This window comes from Dendropsophus ebraccatus, chromosome 1 (assembly GCF_027789765.1).
Source record: "Dendropsophus ebraccatus isolate aDenEbr1 chromosome 1, aDenEbr1.pat, whole genome shotgun sequence".
NCBI lineage: Eukaryota > Metazoa > Chordata > Amphibia > Anura > Hylidae > Dendropsophus > Dendropsophus ebraccatus.
In genome coordinates, this window is record NC_091454.1 from 220,369,202 (window position 1) to 220,388,264 (window position 19,063).

The window sequence follows — 19,063 nt, forward strand, 5'->3', positions numbered from 1 at the left end:
AAGGCTGTTCAGAGAAGGAGACACATGGTACCTTTCATACATTTGTCTGTCCTTCCATAATGTAGAAAAAAATTTTATTCTCCAGTCAAAGGTGCATTTCTAAGCCCCTAAAATGCTGAGGGCTTTGGTGCTACCTCATTCAATCTTCTATCCCTGCATGATTGTCAGTCAGTTGGAAAATAACCCCTAAATGACAATCAAAGTGTCAAGTACTCAGATTTTTCTGTTTCGCCATCAGTTTCCCTCTTGCGTTCATGTCAGGTCTGTATACGATAATAAAACATTTTGGAAGGAACATGCAAATAACCAGACCCCAGGTTGATGCTTGGATAGCAAAGATCTCCATGGCCACCATATATTTTCCTTGGGAGCTGAGAGATGCGGGAATGTAGGACATCCAGACACTCAGGAAGGCCAGCATGCTGAAAGTGATGAACTTGGCCTCATTAAAGCTGTCTGGAAGTCTCCTGGCCAAGAAAGCCACAATGAAGCTGATGGAGGCCAGAAGACCAAGGTAGCCAAGCATAGACCAAAAAGCTAAGGGTGACCCTTCATTACACTGAATAAAAAGTACTCCCGAATTACTTTCTGATTTGATTTCTAGAAAGGGAGGAGAGAATATCAGCCACATAATACAAAGAAAGATCTGAATAAGGATTCCTGAGGTGACTATAACATATGAGACACGTGGTCTAGTCCAATTTCTTAGTTGACTACCAGGCCTTGTGGCTTTAAATGCTATGACTACCATAATGGTTTTAGCCAATATGCAGGAGACACAAAGTGCAAATACAATACCAAAAGTCACTTGTCTTAAAAGACATATCTCATACTGGGGATAACCAATAAAGACTAAAGAGCAGTGAAAACAGAGGGATAATGACAACAGGAGAAGACAACTTAGGGAGTAGTTATTGGCCCGAACAATGGGGGTTGTCCTATAGCGAATAAAAAGTGCAAAGATCGCCACAGGAACCAATGATGAGGAGATGCCAGTAGCCATTAAGGTGACGCCCAGTGGTTCTTCATGTGAAAGGAATTCTTGGGTCTTGGGAACACAATGATCTTGGGTTGGATTTGGCCACATACCCCACGGGCATTTTGTACAATGTAGTGAATCTTAAAAAAAAAAAAAAAATAATAAGTAAATTGAATTGGTTAAAACTGTTTTTCAGAAAGAATTTCACAGTGAACTAAAAAAGTAAGACATCCTACCTGTGTGGTTGGCTATCTCTCCATAAGAACATGGGATGCATTGGAAGCAGCACACAGGTTCACCCCTTATGGCTGCTTGCCTGAAGCCAGGTGGACAACTGGGGCTACAAACTGACACCGGGTTCTGAGAAAAAAAATGTGAAAGAATATTATTAAATTATTAGCTTGTAATAGCTACAAAAAAGTAAAACCAAGTTTCAGTCCTATGAACTTACAATGTTTCTTTATTTAATCAAGTTGAGAGATATTCCTGCCCTGAATATTCACCCTATTGATCATCCAACTTAGAATGGAGATATTATGTGGCCTGCACATGTCAATAATACTGTCGTACACACTAACACTAGTAGGGTTTTTATGGAAAGGGCCATTACACCTATTTGAGAAGATATGAAAGATGTGATGATGCAGGTTATGCAAATTGGAAACCCCTTAAAATTTGTGGACGTGTGCAACACTTTACATTCATGACATGTTGCAAAGATCCCTTTAATTTATTATGGCTAGAGCAGTAATTTCGATATTCCATGGTGAAAGTGTTAATTTGATCTCTAATCTCTAAGAAATTTCCAGATAACTCACCCTGTGGTCTCCAGTTCCCCAATGTATGTAACTGGTATTAACAGTGAAGACATTCCCACTGGTTATACTGGTATCATAGCTGCCCACTTTGACTTGTTGGAGTTTTCCATCAGGGCTCAGCTGCCAGTTCACTATATCGTACACAGCAGGTGGATCTCCGTTTTCATCGAAAAAGAGTTGTCTACCATCGGACGTGTTCAGATGTAACTTCTTCATGTAGTACAACAGCTGTGTGGAAATTATATAATCATTGATCATCAGATAGATTGGGACAGTGTTTCCATCATGACCACACATAACATTTCTTTTCTTTTGGTTAACAAATTAATTTTTGCCTTTTTTTTTTCATAATACTAATGAATTTATTTTTGTTTCATAGTGGGCTTTGTCATTGTTGTGCCTTAGGTTTATGCCAGGAAGAAGGCACAGATTTCCCCCTTCTCCCTGGCATGCGCCAGCTGTGTTTCCTGTTTGCAGGCATAAATCGTGATTGAAATCTATACCTGCTGGAAGCAGGTATAGACTTGCTGCACCGGGCGCAGGGTTCGGTGCAAGACCTGGCAAGATTCATTAAGAGGCTTGTGTCTCTTTGGCTGGGGAAAAGGGGGTGGGTCCTAATTTAAAGTATACCAGTCTTAATCAATGTCCCCCTTAGAGGAAGGTAAATACAACCTCAGATGAACAACACCACGCATATAATTCCACCTTCAATGTATACAGTATATTTAATAGAAACTAGGCCAAGATGCAGAAACAGTACATGATCACTTCTTTATGGCTTCAATAAGAAGTAAGAGGGTAATATGCCAATTAAATGCCCTTGATTAACACATAGTAAAAAAAAAAACACATTGGAAAAAGTTCCAATAAAGTACTCAATTAAGAGTCTCCACTGATGCCCCCAAAATTTAAATATGCAAAAAAGGAGGCGGTGGAGCCTTGGTTGCCAGTCTCAAAACACGGGAATAGCCAGACATCCCTAGATTGTTGCCACGAGGTGCCTCCAGATGGGAAGAGCACCACACTACCCTGATAGATGACCCCTTAAGTTACACTTGGTTGCGAGTATTGAAACATAAATAGGGAAACAACAGGGTGGCGAGTATTCCGACATGACAAGGGCTTGTCAAGGCAGGCATCCATCCAGACGTTTTGGGTTATTTGCCCCTCATTAGTGTGGAGCAGGATTCTGACTAGTTGGCCCAATGACAAATCAACCAACAAAACACAGCAATCACTGATGAGGGGCAAATACCCTGAAACGGCTGTCTGTGGATGGATGCCTGCCTTGGCAAGCCCTCCTCATTTTGCAATACTCGCACCTTGAGTTAGACTTTGACAAAAAAAGGGACCACCCGGTTGTTTCCCTATTTACTGTATGTTCCAATACTCGCAACCGAGTGGGACTTAAGGGGTTATCTATCAGGGTGGTTTGGTGCTCTCCACATCTGGAGGCACCCCGTGGCAACAGGCTAGGGATATCTGGCTATTCCCGTGTTTTGAGATTCACAATTAAGGCTCCACAGACTTATTTTTTGCATATTTAATACATAGTCAGCAAGTGTGATCATCTCTATAAAAGCAGATGTTTTTGGCAGTTTTCTGGTTAGGAACATCCAGGCATGTGTTAATAAAGTGTTAAGAAAGACAGACACAAGCAATGATCTTAGATACATTATAGCTGTTGCCCGTCAAGTTGAAAACCATGGAGTGACAAGTGGACATCACATGAGGAAGTGTGGTGGCACAGTGGCATAACAGAACATGAACAACACTTTTTTGACACTTATCGACTCCCTAAAACCTATTTTCAGAGATATAAAGCCACCAATCCCTTCTCTACAGATATGGTGGACATTAGGACACTTAAGACTATTATAACAAGTCTGCATCTTCAGGAGCTTAGAGCTGATGAGTGCTAAACCTGAAGGGCCCTATTACATGTAGCGATAATCTACCAAATGGGTCCGATTTGGCAGATTATCGCTCACTGTAAAAGAGATAAAATTTAGCTGGAGAAACGGCTGATCGTTTCTTTAGGCCCTGACCTAAAATCATTGGTCTCCGACAAAACATGGCTGACGATTCAACAAACAGTTTTTACATCACCTCTCCACGTTCCTGGTGTTCTCCTGCACTCTGCTTCCTCCCTGGTCCTGCACAATGCAGCTTTTGTCTCAGCTAATTACTGGAGGATACCAGGAGGAAGACCGGGAACAGGGACAAGAAATGTGAAACTGTTTAGGCAAAGGCTGCACAGATCTCGCTAATGATATCCGTGCAGCCCTTGCTAAATGATTTCGGGTTGTGTAATAGGCCAAGTAAACGAGCGCTGATCTAGCAGATCGGCGATTGTGTACAGTATTTATAGGGCCTCTGTTGGCCCGTGTAATAGCACCCTATGTCTGACCCTGAGGCTGCCACCAAGTATTGGTTGTCATATACAAATGGCAAGCTCCCTATATGAAGCAGTAGAGGTGTTCTGGATTCATACTTCTCCGACTACATGACACTTGGAAGGTGTAAGTTTTAAATATACTAAAGGATTATTACAACATACATGGCATATCTACACAATAAATTATAAATGTCTGATAGAAATTTCTAAGTTTCACCTTTGGGATCTGCACCTATTTTGGAATCTGTGGTCTCCTGGCTGAAATGATATGTATGTAGAGAATTTTTATATGTTTGCAAGAACATTGCCAAAATTGTTTCACTGAGTTTACACTAACCTGCCAAGGTCTAAAGTTGTCAATATCAGCACATGTTCCATTGGGGAATGGTCCATCTCCTTTCTTGCATTTACCTAAATCACTCAGAGCTTTTGCCACTGCATGAACTGCTAGATAGACATTGTATGAGGCCCTAAGACTAGAGACATCATTGAAATTGTTCCGGATGCCCTCAAGACTCTCTTGGCCTGTACATTCTTTTATTGATGAGTTTGATGGAACTTCAGTGGATGTCCGGTCTTGGAATTTGCAGCTGAAAACCTGTTCCCAGAATATTTTTATGTATTGGTTTCCCACAGACACTGATGGATTGATCCTGTTGAGGAAATCTCCAAATCCTGGTATGATTCCACTATGGATGGCAAAACCAATTGTTCCGAGAAGAAGTCTTGAATATTTACTAACTGACAAGAAAGGAGAGGTAGACCAAGCGTCACTTGCAATCCATACTTTTCCTGTGACATTCTGCCTCAGCATTTCATCTAGTACAAAGCTTATGTCTATGTCAGTAGAGAAGATGACCACCGCTGTGACTGTCGAGCTTTTAATCGCCCGAGCAATATGAGGAGCATTTCGATCTTGCCGACTAGAGATTATCGTCTCTGTAAAAGCCACACAGGCTCCAGCATTTAGTATATCCCTCTTGACCAATTGTAGAGCTTGCTGACCATAATCATTATCGATGGTTACCAAACCAATCCAGGTCCATCTGAAGTGCAACACCAGCTGTGCTAGACCCCGAGACTGAAAGGCATCACTGGAGACTATTCTAAAAAATGATCGGAACTGGATACGGTTGCTTAGGATAAAACTTGTGGCAAAGAAACTAATCTGTTGAAAAATTCAAGATCATCATTGATCAGTGAGAATTATGATTGCAATTTTTATTTTTAACTGATTTCGCTTAGAATTTTTCCAAAAATATGAATTGGGTTTTCTTAGGAGAAGGGAATTCAGTCTTTTAAGAGTGCCTACTTTTGAGCACTCGGTGGTAATGAAAAGTCTTTCTCCAATTATCCAAAATTTTAGTGCAGGAATGTGTACTATAAATACATTTTTTGTTTGTTTTTAGATGATTTTACTTTGTTTACACAAATTTCTAAAAAGGTTTTACATCTCTAAGTGAAGGGGCATACTTCTTTACTGGATCTTACCTACTGACGGCTATGAACCACATGACTACTGCCATTTCAAAGTTCATGCAACACAGACGAGCTTAAACTTGTTGCCTAGAACCTCCACTAAAATTCCCATGTATAAAAAGTATAAATAGATAGTATAGATAGTATAAATAGATACATAGACCACCCTACTGGTCATACGGGACCAAGCAAACAGGACTTTCATTCTTCTAAGCTACGAGCTACAAGACAGTTCCCAGCACTAGAAACCTATGGCTAGTTCTGGAGACTTCATTCTGGAGAGTATCGGCATGTAGATTTTAAAACGGTGGTCGTCCTGGACTTCTCAGACCTTAGCAGATGAAAGCCAGTCATATGTCCTCAACGCACAGAGATTTGTAAAAATAACAGTGAAGTCATACAATGTATTCCCAGTAGCTCACTATACAGAAGCAGGAACTGTTCAAATCAGCTTTTGAATCTGAATCAAATTCAATGCAATCAAAGTCAAACGGACCATTTTGCGAGATCTAACGATGTCTATTCAAGTTGTTTCACGAATCTTGAAAAAGGTGAACACCACAGTGAACACAAACAATGGCATCACTGATGATCCATGAACACAAAACTAAGAGACTTAAAGGTGGAGCTACATAGTATCTAGATACTATGTATTTATTATACAGTATCTATCTCTATGCATGTACTTTATACAGTAGCTTTATATACACCAGTCAGACCATCGGTGTCAGGACAACAAGCTGTCAACAGTGGGTGGGAAAGAGCAGCATATCAGGAGGAGGAGAAGGCAGTAAATCCCCTCCCATCGCTGCACTGTAGATTAACACAGGGCTGGGACAAGGAGTTTTGGCACCCTAGGCAGAGAGGGCAATTGGCGCCCCCCCCCCCCCCACACACATGCACACAGACACACACACTCACATGCACACACAAAAAAGTAATATAGCTGCATAAAAAATACATATATATACATTTTTAAATACAATGGGGGATATTTATCATGGCGTAAAGTGAAACTGGCTCAGTTGCCCCTAGCAACCAATCAGATTCCACCTTTCATTCCTCACAGATTCTTTGGAAAATGAAAGGTGGAATCTGATTGGTTGCTAGGGGCAACTGAGCCAGTTTCACTTTACACCATGTTTGATAAATCTCCCCCAATAAGTTCAGGTTCACACAAACCTAAAAGCTTGCTATGTGAATTCTGATGGTTGGAGAAGATGGATGCCTAGGCTGCATCCATCTTCCCCATCCACTACGATTCAAATATCAGGCATTCAAGTTCGCACAAACTGTAAGTCTGTAACTCCACTGACACACAAACACACACTGCATATACACATCTATATGGACACAGACGCACACTACATACACAGATATACATATATATCCATATGCACACACACTGCACATACAAATACATACATATGCACAGTTATATGTGCACACGCACTGCATATAGACAGACATCCATTTGCACACCAACATAGCCACATATTGCGTATACAGACATACACACACATCCATATGCACACATACACACACTGCATACACACAGACAAACACACTGCAGACACACATACATACATATCCATATGCACACATACACATACTGCATACACATAGACATACATATCCATATGCACACACTGCATACACACATACATACATATCCATATGCACACACACACTGCAGACACACATACATACATATCCATATGCACACACACACTGCAGACACACATACATACATATCCATATGCACACATACACACACTGCATACATACATACATATCCATATGCACACAGACACACACACTGTACATACAAATACATACATACACACAGTTATATGTACATACACTGCATTTAGACAGACATCCATATGCACACCAAAATAGCCACATATTGCGTATACAGACATACATACACATCCATATGCACACATACACTGCATACCTACATATCCATATGTACACAGACACACACTGGACATACAAATACATACATATGCACAGTAATATGCGCACACACACACACCAACATAGCCACACATTGCTTATACAGACATACACACACTGCATACACAGACATACATACAAATCCATATGCACACTTACACACAGACACGGCATATACAGATATACATACACATCTATGTGCACACATGATACACGCACACACACTGGATTTACACAGACATACATGTAAATGTGCACACTTACACACAGACTTCATTTAAACATACATACAGACATACACTCACTAAAGCAGCAGTCTTCTGAAGCAGCAGGACAGCAGCCCATGACTTATGATCCGGAAGAGGATGGGGGCACGGTATAGGAGAGGATGGGGGCACGGTATAGGAGAGGATGGGGGCACGGTATAGGAGAGGATGGGGGCACGGTATAGGAGAGGATGGGGGCACGGTATAGGAGAGGATGGGGGCACGGTATAGGAGAGGATGGGGGCACGGTATAGGAGAGGACTGCAACTCACAGCTTCAGCAGCAGCAGCAGCAGCAACTCCCACCCCCTTCCTTCTCCCGACCAGACTGCAGGACACAGGGAAGCAGCCCCGGGATAATTACTGTACATTCACTGCAGGAGCTGACTGTGGTAAGCTGTGCAGGGAGGATACTACGGAGAATGTGGTTTAGAGGCCCCAACAGCGCCCCCTGTATTATGGAGGACCATTACGTGCATCTGTACACAGCCCAGAACAGAGAAAAACGCAGGCAGGATGAAGAGCAGATTCAGGAGGCAGAGGAGACCGGTCCACACAGGGAGCAGCCCCTCGCAGACACCCAGTCCGGCACATTATTACCCCCTGCTACACTCCTCTTCTCTCCTGCTTGGCTCTAGACACCATGTGACATAGTCAGAAGCTCATTGGTCAGAAGGTCCAGAGCCAAGCAGAGGGCGGAGGAGGAGTGTAGATGTCTGCCGCCGCGGGATTAGAGCTCTCTGCAGCTGAGAAGGGATGCCGGGCCAGGGGTGAGGTCGGGTGGGGGGATTGTTACTTTACTCATTGTCTCATATGGGGGGGAAGGACAGGGGCTGATGCAATGTGAGGCGGAGGGGCGGCGCTGGGCAGCGCGGGGCTGGAGCCTGCAGCACCATCAGGGCAGAGCGGAGGAATGATCAGTGTCTGCCCGGGGGAGGCAGAGAGAGTGAGGACACGTGCTGCTGGAATGTGAGGCGGAGGGAACAGCCCACCAGGAGTACATTGTCCTAGTAAAAAAAAAAAAAAATTAAAAGACATTGAAATTGCGCCCCCTGTTATTTACCACTAGATGGCGCCCTAGGCCATCGCCTACCCTGGCCTACCCTTTGTCCCGGCCCTGGATTAACATAGTTGCAGCCTATGCCTGAGGGTGCAGCGACGTTAATTTATGATGGAGGGTGACACAGGCACAGAAGCTCCACCTGTTTCATCCGGTGCAGTTCCTGACTGTCAGTGATAGCAGGGGACTCGCCGCAATAGTTTGAATTGGAGCTGCACTCCAATGCTGACAGATAACCCTAAAGATACTGTGGTTGGCACTACCACAGCATCTATAGATCTTCAGACAGAGAATTTTCCCTTTTCTCTGTCTGATCACCATCGGGGCTCTGCGATGTCCATTCTACGAAGGCTGGCAGGAGCTTCTAACAGTGGCAGGGGACAGAGGAGAAGGTACAGAGGAAGGGAATTCAGTGAATGTGGCCATGCCAGTGCGTGCACATACTTAGTGACATCTCAAGTTGACAAGATTTCAACATGGCTGTCATGCCAATAGCTGCTGTTGGAAACCCAGGAGGAAAAGAGATGGGAGAAGGGAGACAAGGACAGTGAGTCGTAATGCTTGGGCCACCAATCTGTCCCTACCTGCTTGCTCATCTACCCTAAGCATTAGGGGACAACTTGGCAATGGCCCTTTCCTGAATCACAGATGAATACACAAAATACATAGAAACAAAACTACAAGTAGTCAATAAACCAAGGGTTAGAACCAAAGAGGCAGTGAAGTACAAAATCAGAACTAGAAGAATATTCAAGTATGATAAACTGAGGTCAGAATAAACAAGGTATAAGAGACAGGAAAAAGACACTAGCACACTCAACAGAGAGTAATAGCAAGCAATCAGGTTTGGGTGAGAGACCGGTATATGGGATGTCCGGAATCTGCCCCAAGCATGAATGAACCAAAAACTGGCATCCCAACAATCCGATAAGAATCAGGAGAGGTGACAAAAGGGATGTCAATCACTATTAAAGGATCAGAGAGAACTTAGCGGGAAAAGAGATAGTTGTGGTGGAAAATCAATTACCAGAACAGAGGGAAAAGAACTGTGTACAGACGGTGCGCAAAAAGAAACCACACAGCAAGTACTGAAATAAGACAACGTTCAGATTGGTGGAAATGAAATACAAAATGCAAGCACTAATCATGGCCCAAAGCACAGCCGTAGGTGTATATTAAAAGCAGAGGACCACGCTGAGGTCTGAATAAGCAGGGACATGACAATGGAGGTTCAGGATAAGTTTAAATCATAACATGAACCCACTCTTACTTGCAATCATGAGAATTTAGACATTTTTACTGTTAATACAACTATATGTGCAGGAAAATTGAGCATTTGAACCATATCAAGGGGGAAACAAACAAACAAAAAAGCAGGAAATATATATTTTTACAAAGGCCATATTGTCATTGCACCTCCAGATTCTCAGGAGATTCTATGACATGAAATGATCAAACACTGGATGGAAGAACCATCTAAAGAACATTAGTGTCAAGGGTGCCCAACTACTTACCTGTGGATACCTGTATAGTCCCAGTATATGAGCCAGTGAAATTGTAAATGTAGATGTAGAATGTCCAACCACTGCAGCCAATTGGGTGTCTTGGTTACATCGATAGTTGGGCACCGGTTGTCCATGACCACTCAACATCTGTAGAGTTCCTGACACTGCTCTCTGGAGGACTAAGCAGGAGTCAAAGATCTGGAACCCCAAAGTGATGTTTGGTAAAAAATTGGGGGTTTTGCTAATCTCCTCCACGGCAAAATGCACGGCTTGGGCGCGCTGGTAGTTATCTAACTTAAAGCTGAGGATAACACAGACAAGTTATTGTTTCTGGTATTGCATTTTGTAAAATGGCACTGACACAATATTCAAGTAAATAATATTAATGTAGGGTTAAGGTACGCCCATAGTCTTAGTGGGCATTTAAATAAGGCCCCACTCCCTTTACCCCAGACGAATTTGCAAAAAAGCGCAGGCCTTTTATTGAATCCAGCCTGCCCGTTGCCCGAACCTGCACTCATTGTGGCAAATCTTCACCTGTTTTTAGCCATGTTCTCAACTGTCCAGTGAGCCATATAGGAGCTGGGGGGGGGGCGATATTGGAGCGGTCAGTACTTTTAACTGAAGGTTTGAACACTGGTCTATCTGCTCACTTTGTTTGTTGGACACACCCGACTTCACCTGCTAATTTCTGTCTGGCCATGTGATGGTTATTCTGTGTTTTTGTTCTGCTGTGACTGACAGGTCTTCCTGCCAGTGGATCTGTTTTGTTCTCAGGTGTCTGTGCTTGGAGATCAGGGGGATGGTCCAATTATGTCCTTATGTCCTGGCCTCCTATATAACTAACCCCGGTCTGTGTACTCCTTGCTGGTTATTGACTATAGTCTATGCCTGCTTGTGTTTTCTGTTTTCTGCATCTCCTGATCTTAGTCTTTGTATCTTTGAGCTCCCTTGTTTGCCAACTGCCCCTGACCATATTGCTTGTACTTTGACTACGCCTTTTGGATTCTGATTATGTACTTTTGCTGTCCGATTGTTGTGACCTGGACTGTTTACTATTCTTTGTTGTGTTTGTTTGTCTGTCTTGTTCTGTGTGCACCTATTCTAGTATAGGAAACGTCTAGTATAGGAAATGGGGTTGTCCGCGGATGCCTAGGGCTGTTTGAGGCAAGTAGTTAGGGACAGTTGGTGGGTTCAGTGTCAGGGCTCACTGTCTTGTCTTGTCCCTGCCGTCTGGTTCCTGACATCAGCAGGTTAGATACGTCTTACCCGCTGTTAGTTCCTCTTTGTGTACTTAAGACCCCTTTAATACAATAAAGGCATGGTTACACCTGAACCCTTTGCAAGGATCTGTAGTGTAGATACCTACGTCTTACAGATGGCAGCACCAGGCCTCTCCTTGTAATCGATAATCGGATATGTTTTATCAATGTAAATAGGCATCATCACCCCGATGATTATATTTCCATTTAAAGAAATGCTTGCAAGCTCGCTGCCGGTCAGTCTGCAACTAGATTCAATGCCGCTGCAGACATGGAAGATACAAAGAATTACTCGAATCCACATCATCTATGAGAATTGTGATGTCAAATGTAGAGACAGTCATAGATGGGGAAGATGTTGTATAGTTTCAGCAATAAACTAAAACCCTGAAATAAAATAATAAGAATTAGGCCTGACTCAATGACACAATGACAGTGAATTAGATACAGACTGGTCATCCTATGTGTTACAGTAAGCTCGCGGATAGGTGATGCGCCTTTCGTATAGTTATTTAACTTGGCGAGTTTGTATTCTTGTGAATTGTATTAGAGTAGCCTTTTTGATTGTGGTTGGCGATAATAGTTTCCACCAAAGTTGTTTGGTATAACCACTTCTTGTTTTGGTCAGAACCTTGGTACCTGACACGCAAATAATACAACTTTGTATTTTGCATGGTCATGGCATGACCTTATGGTACCTCATGGAAAGCCAGAGGCCTTAACACACACCGGAAAAGAAGTAAAATGTTTTTACGTTGCTCAGACAAAAGTTCTCTGATATCCTGTTCCTACAAGAGACACATTTTAGACCAACTCACATCCCTTATCTGCACAATTACCCCTACTCACAGTGGTTTCACAGTACGCACACTTCAGCTTCCAGAGGGGGAGATGACCACAGAAATTTGGTTACCTCCACCCAGTTGGACCCAGCTGCCAGATACGAGGTCCTTATATAATATTACAGTGACTCTGGCTAACGTTTACACCCCAAACCTTGGTTCAAGGTCATATTGATGGAATTGACTAAATTTGCTAAGGGTATGATAATCCCTGGAGGAGATTTTAATTGCACACTAGGCCCAGAGATGGATACCACCTTACGGGCAAAGACTTTGGAGCTTAAGGCAAGGCTTAACATTAAGAGGGCACTTGCCAACTTACATGTGGTTAATAGCGAGAGAATGCTTAAAGGAGTTATCCAGCACTAGAAAAACATGGTCACTTTCTTCCAGAGACAACCCTACTCTTGTCTCCAGCTTGGGCAGGGTTTTGCTGCTCAGTTCCATTGAAGTGAATGGAACTTAATTGCAAACCACACTTGACCTGGAGACAAGAGTCGTGTTGTCTCTGGAAGAAAGTGGCCATGTTTTTGGAGCACCAAGGAATATTCCTTTACCCCTCAAGTGCATGGTACATACTATCACATTGATCACATGTTTATCTCAGATAGATATTAACTACAGATGAGCGAACCTCGAGCATGCTCGAGTCCATCCGAACCCGAGCATTCGGCATTTGATTAGCGGTGGCTGCTGAAGTTGGATAAAGCCCTAAGGCTATGTGGAAAACATGGATATAGTTATTGGCTGTATCCATGTTTTCCAGACAACCTTAGAGCTTTATCCAAGTTCAGCAGCCCCCGCTAATCAAATGCCGAACGTTCAGGTTTGGATCGACTCGAACCCGAACCCGGTTCGCTCATCTCTAATATTTACAGGGTTTTATATCCTCTCAGATTGGTATGATTGCGATCTCGGTTGCCCCGGTTTCGCTGCATGTGGGCGTTCACGGCATCCCAAAAAAGGAATCGACTTGGTCCTTAAATGAGGTGCTCTTAAGTGACCCATATTACCTTATTAAAGGTGATGGCCACTTTATAGTAAAATTGCTTAATGTACAGTATTAGTAGGAAGCATAGAGCTAAAATCAGACACTCCTCCTCCAGGCTGTGCTGCCCTACTCTGTGGTGTTTTGGTTCATAAGATTGCTGACATGGAGGACCGTGCCCCGCCCCCCAGTGTCCACCACTGAGCCTGTATGTGTCTATGGAGGACACAGGGGACAGGGCATGGTCACATGCTCCTCCATGTCAGCCATTTTATGGATAGAAACAAAACAGAGCAGGACAGCCAAGCCTGGAGGAGAGGAGTCTGATTTTAGCTCTATGAGGTACACAGGGAGCTGCTGTCAGTATATACATTGAGCACACTTACTAATACTTTGTACTGACCTATTGTACTATAAAGTGGCCAACCTCTTTAAGGGGTAAACTAACAGAATATTTTAAAAACGCCATTCCAGAAACCACCCCCCATCTTGTCTGGGAAGCTCACAAATCATTCATAAGGTTAAAGCTTATTGGGATTGGGTCCAAAGTGAAGAAGATAAGGGTAGTCTGGACGACTGATTTATTTATCAAAATTACTTAACTACAAAATCAGCACAAACCACAGGCTAGCGCACAGGTTGAGGAAGAACTCTATAAACTATGTACACAGCATGAGGATCTACTAAATGTACAAGCGGCTGAGGCTCTGCAATGCTGTAGATTTAGACATTATGCACATGGGGATAAGGGATCAAACATAATGACTGCTCCGATTAAACAGCGGAAAGGCAAATCTTTTATAAATAATATAATATATATATAAGGAATTTTGTACCTTTTACGAAAAGCTTTATAATTTCCCTTTGGATCAGGTTTTTCTCCAAAGTACTCACAAAATACTCCCAGTAGGCAAGAGTCAAGGGCCAGGTGGCTTATCCATTGTATATCAGGCTTTCGATAAGGTTGCTTGGGACATTCTTTTACAGATTCTACGAAGATTCAGATTCCCCTCATAATTAGAATTAGAATGAACGACACCTTATCTGGTCCGTTCCATATCCGGTACGGTACTAGCAGGGGCGGATTAACTTTACCACAGGCCCCAGGCTGTTCACCAAGCCTGGGCCCCCCTAACCCACTGTACCTATGGCAACACTTGCATAGTGTTCATAGTAGAGGATAGATAATGTCATGATGCCCTGATTTGTGCAAACTTGCGGTAAAAAAAGCAAGCGATTTTTTGCAAATCACAGCAGAAGTGTAGACAGGAGACAATGCACCACTGAAAGTAAAACTCTTTTTGGGTGGCCATGGGCCCCCCAGGAGCTTAGGGCCCTAGGCTACCGCCCAAAACGGACCTATTATAATCCTTAACTTTAAACCCCTGCTAACTAAAATCTCTAAGCAGTTAGAGTTAGATTCTCTAAAAATCACTTATTTTTCCTGGTGGGGTAAGAAGAAGCTTGTTAAAACATATATTCTTCCACAGGCCTTGTACCTTCTTCAGTCTGGCTGTCAGGAACCGGTGACACCAGACACACAGAGACAGTGAGCCCTAAGCTCAGCCCCGCCCACTGACTCTACCTACTTGTCCCCCTAGGCTAAACCCTAGGGCAGCAACTGGGCGGCGGTCCCTGTACTGGCTTGGTGGGACAAAAAGACAAGACAGACAGACAAAACACAATAAAGAATGGTCGACAGTCCGGGTCACAACAGTCTGGCAGCAAAGGTACAAAATCAGGATCCAAAAGAGTAGTCAGAAAACAGGTAATATGGTCAGGGGCAGGCAGCAAGCAAGGGAGGTCAAAAGATACAAGGCAGAAATCAGGAGAAGCAAAGAAACAGAACCATAAGCAGGCAGAGACTAAGTCAATAACCGGCAAGGCACAGGCAGAAGCTGAAATCTTAAATAGGAGACCAGGAACCAAGTCCAGAAGATAATAGGAGGGACCAGCTGTCAATCACTGAGGCAAGGCAGGTTAACTGTTACATGACCAGAGGAAACTTTGCAGCACAGACACGGGTGGGGCAGGGAAAACAATTAGCAGACCAGAAGGAATAAGACACAGTTCAGACAGGGCAAAAACAAGGCAAACAAAACACAGAATAAATGGAAGATTATGGCCAAAATCGCAGTCTTTGGCGCAGAGGTCGAATCTTCGCAGCAGAGGGTGGCACTGATGCCTTTTCAGGCGCGATCATGACACTGGCCTGGTTAAGCTTCCTGCACTCTTCGTCTCTAAATAGAGATCAATATGCTCTAGGTTTATTTGGTAAGATTTGGTAACAAAGTTGCTCACATGTATCTGGGCAACAGAAATCTCATGAGGGTTGTGGCCTATTATCGAGCAATCCATTTAACAAGATGGTAATTCTTAGCCATGGCAAAATCCTCACCATTATATATCCAACTAGAGAAACATATTCTGGGAAAAGAAAACCCCATTTGTTTGTGTTCTTATTGTGTGTACTCTGACAAGTGGGTTGGACCACTTCTGAAAGATGTCTAACAGACTCACTTTTACAAGACATTAGCAACCAAGGACTCTTCACCACATGTGCCAACCTTTTAAAATAATGCCCCTGTTACCCTAGCCTCATCTTGGGCTAATCTTCTTCATCTCCCAGCCTACCCACACATACAAGGGGCTAAAGATATCCCAATCTTAGAGGTCTGAGGAGATCATGTTCGCTACAAACAGAATTATTTACAAGAGGATGTCAGAAGTTTCTAGCTATGTATCCAACATACAGAGAAACCTCTTGACTTGAATTTTACCTTAATATGGAGCACCTTCCCAATAGTTTACTATCTAGGTTGTATAAGGGCTTATTGACTAGTGAAGCTAAGACTAAGCCATCTTTTACTGCGACGTGAGAAAGGGAACTGAATACGTATTCCCCCATACAAACTAGCAACAAGATGGTAAAGAACGACACACCTTCTGAAGAAAAAGAACATACTTAATAATGACATTTGCTGGAGGCGTAGTGCCCACCCAGGGACCCATAGCTGGCTTACTTGCAGCAACACTCAAGGCTACTGGGCGGAAATCACATCCTGAATATATGTAGTTGTAATGTCTTGCTAGATCCTGCCCATATTCTCTTTTGGGTGCCAACCCCTTCATTTGTCCCTGCTAGAAACCACCTACCAACTCTCTGGCTGATGGAAGCAAAGCTGCTCATCCCATTACATTTGGTGGCCGAGTACTCACCTACGCTGGAAGAGTGAATAGACAATACACAACAGAGTGTGTTTGGGTGAATTATGTAGCTGGGAGATGGGAATCCACAACAACCCAACAATACTTTCTATAAAGGTTGTCTGTACCTTGGTCCGTCACTAGTAGAGTCAATATGAGGTCATGGATCGGTCTGTAAGGTTTATTGGTGCCACAGTGAGATTAAATACCGGTTTGCACACTGAACATCAAGGTTCCATTGTTGTTACTTATTACCTGTTTATGTTATGTGATCACATAAGTTTGTGGTTTTTGTTCTACTTGATTATAATGTTTGTTAGGCTAGGTTCACACTGCGTTTTTGCAATCCTTTTTTGCATCCGTTTTTGCACAAAAATGGATGAAAAAAATGGATGCATTTGTGTGCATCCGTTTTGATCCGTTTTTCCATTGATTTCCATTGTAAAACAAACAGACCAAAACGGATGCACACAAATGCATCCGTTTTTTTCACCCGTTTTTGTGCAAAAAACGGATGCATAAAACGGGTTGCAAAAAACACAGTGTAAACCCAGCCTTTAGCAGTCATCTGCACAAAATGTTATAAAATGTACAATGCTTGAGTGTCTTAAGGGTCGCTTTAGTCTACGATGGGTCGTGCGTGTCCCCAATTTTTCTAGGATTTCTCACTGATGTTTTGATTTGACAACTTTCTAAAAAAAAAAAAAAAAAAAAAAAAAAAAAAGGATAAAAAAAGAAGTTAGGTACAATGTTCTCTCTTTACAATAGCTAAGCCTCATCACCCACCCTGCCTGAGGATATGGCTGAACATTCTGGATACATTCTGGATACACATCTAGTAAAAAGTTAAAGAGGAATTTATGAGACATGGAGATGAAGTAAGGTCAGACCCAGACACAGTGTGACTTTTGTGACCTGCATTTTCTTCCAGAACTGCATCCCTCCGCGGACACACAACCAGTGAAGATAACTTCAGTGATGATATTCATAACTAATACTTACAACTCGGGAGAAAGGCTAAAGGAGAGTATAGACTATCCAAGACTTCTGCACAGAGTTTTCCCCATCTCTTCCGAAGGATGCCCCCCCCCCCACTCTAGAGATTACAGCTCCTCTGTCAAGTTTTCTCAAATAAGGCCATTACGTTTTCCAACATCTGTCTGGTTTACTTACTCTGTCTGTACCATCAAGGACACCTCACCCTCGTACCACCAGACATACTACAAGAAGTAAGCCCAGAGGATAGACTACTAACACCATGAGTGCAGCCCTCTTCATCTGTGTAGACCTGAGGAGTGTGAGGGGACCAATGGAGCCATTTCCGCCACCGTAGGGACCTCTACCAGTCTAGCTGTTCCATCAGGAATGAGGAATGAGTCAGGACGAGACTGCAAAGCTGTAATAATTCTCTCTCTTCTGTAGATGGCAGATAACTATTATAACCATTCGGCAGGGCCGTATTAATAGCTACTGCTGCCCTAGGCACTAAACCTAAAGACGCCCCATGTTCACGCACCAGTTAGCATCATGAAGAAATGGGAGCGTGGTTTCGGCCATATGCACTTCTCTACATGTAAAATTATTGTCTGAATCACATTTTTCATGGTTTTTAACTGCTTAAAACATCAACAAATTTCACCACAAGATTGGTAGATTGGCAGGTGATAGCTCCAGTTATCATATTTAACACCTCTACAGCAGAGCTGACCAATACCACTATACCCCAAACCCCCACCCCCTTTTGAAAAGACACCAGATTTGCTGGCAAGTCTGAACAGGATGTGGGAGACAAAAAAAAAATATATTACTTAATGATATTGATTACTTAATGATATTGATTCCCTCTAATATGGAAGACTGGCAGGTGGACCCTGAAGCTGGATCCTGCAGCATCCTGGATCATTCATGAAACTTTGCTGGAAGGCTGCACCACGTGAGCACACAGAGCTATAGTATGTATAGAGACATAAAGGGGCTTACTGTATGTTATGTATCCGTATACCTCAGGTCACATACAGTAACCTGCCCCAGTTTCTTCTGCCTGGGCTGGGTGGAGGTGCAGGGGGCTCGGACTGCTTTCAGATTGTCTCTTCTTGGGACCCATTCTTCGAGCGAGGTCTCAGGAGCTAGCCAAGTTACTTAGATACACCAGCTCATAAGGCAATAATGTCATAGGCTTCAATACACTCCGACAACAACAACTTAGTATAACCCATGATGGATTAGATAGACAGCTCTGGAAATAGACTCCTGGATAAACCTGCTCAGCAGTACCCTCTCTGTAGGCATCATATTATC

At 43.0% G+C, this 19,063-nt stretch overlaps 1 protein-coding gene across 1 annotated transcript; it reads right to left on the minus strand.

The window, feature by feature from the left end:
* Positions 1–205: 205 nt before the first annotated feature.
* On the minus strand, positions 206–18,869 carry LOC138784671 (vomeronasal type-2 receptor 26-like). Its single transcript, XM_069960321.1, has 11 exons — positions 18,788–18,869; positions 17,552–17,600; positions 16,715–16,782; positions 14,395–14,548; positions 11,836–11,991; positions 10,476–10,767; positions 4,533–5,363; positions 2,301–2,390; positions 1,798–2,025; positions 1,216–1,339; positions 206–1,119 (listed from the first exon to the last, which is right to left on the minus strand). Exons 1-11 carry the CDS (start codon positions 18,867–18,869, stop codon positions 206–208), a joined length of 2,988 nt encoding a protein of 995 aa, XP_069816422.1.
* Positions 18,870–19,063: the final 194 nt, after the last annotated feature.

Bases quoted from the DNA above. Each gene is read 5' to 3' on its own strand.
- LOC138784671 (XM_069960321.1), bottom strand. From the start codon at position 18,869: ATGGGTCCCAAGAAGAGACAATCTGAAAGCAGTCCGAGCCCCCTGCAC. The intron at 17,601-18,787 runs GTTACTGTATGT...ACTTTTTACTAG, and splicing joins GGCAGAAGAAACTGGGGCAG to ATGTGTATCCAGAATGTATC. The intron at 16,783-17,551 runs GTGGGTGATGAG...TCACTCTTCCAG, and splicing joins CAGCCATATCCTCAGGCAGG to CGTAGGTGAGTACTCGGCCA.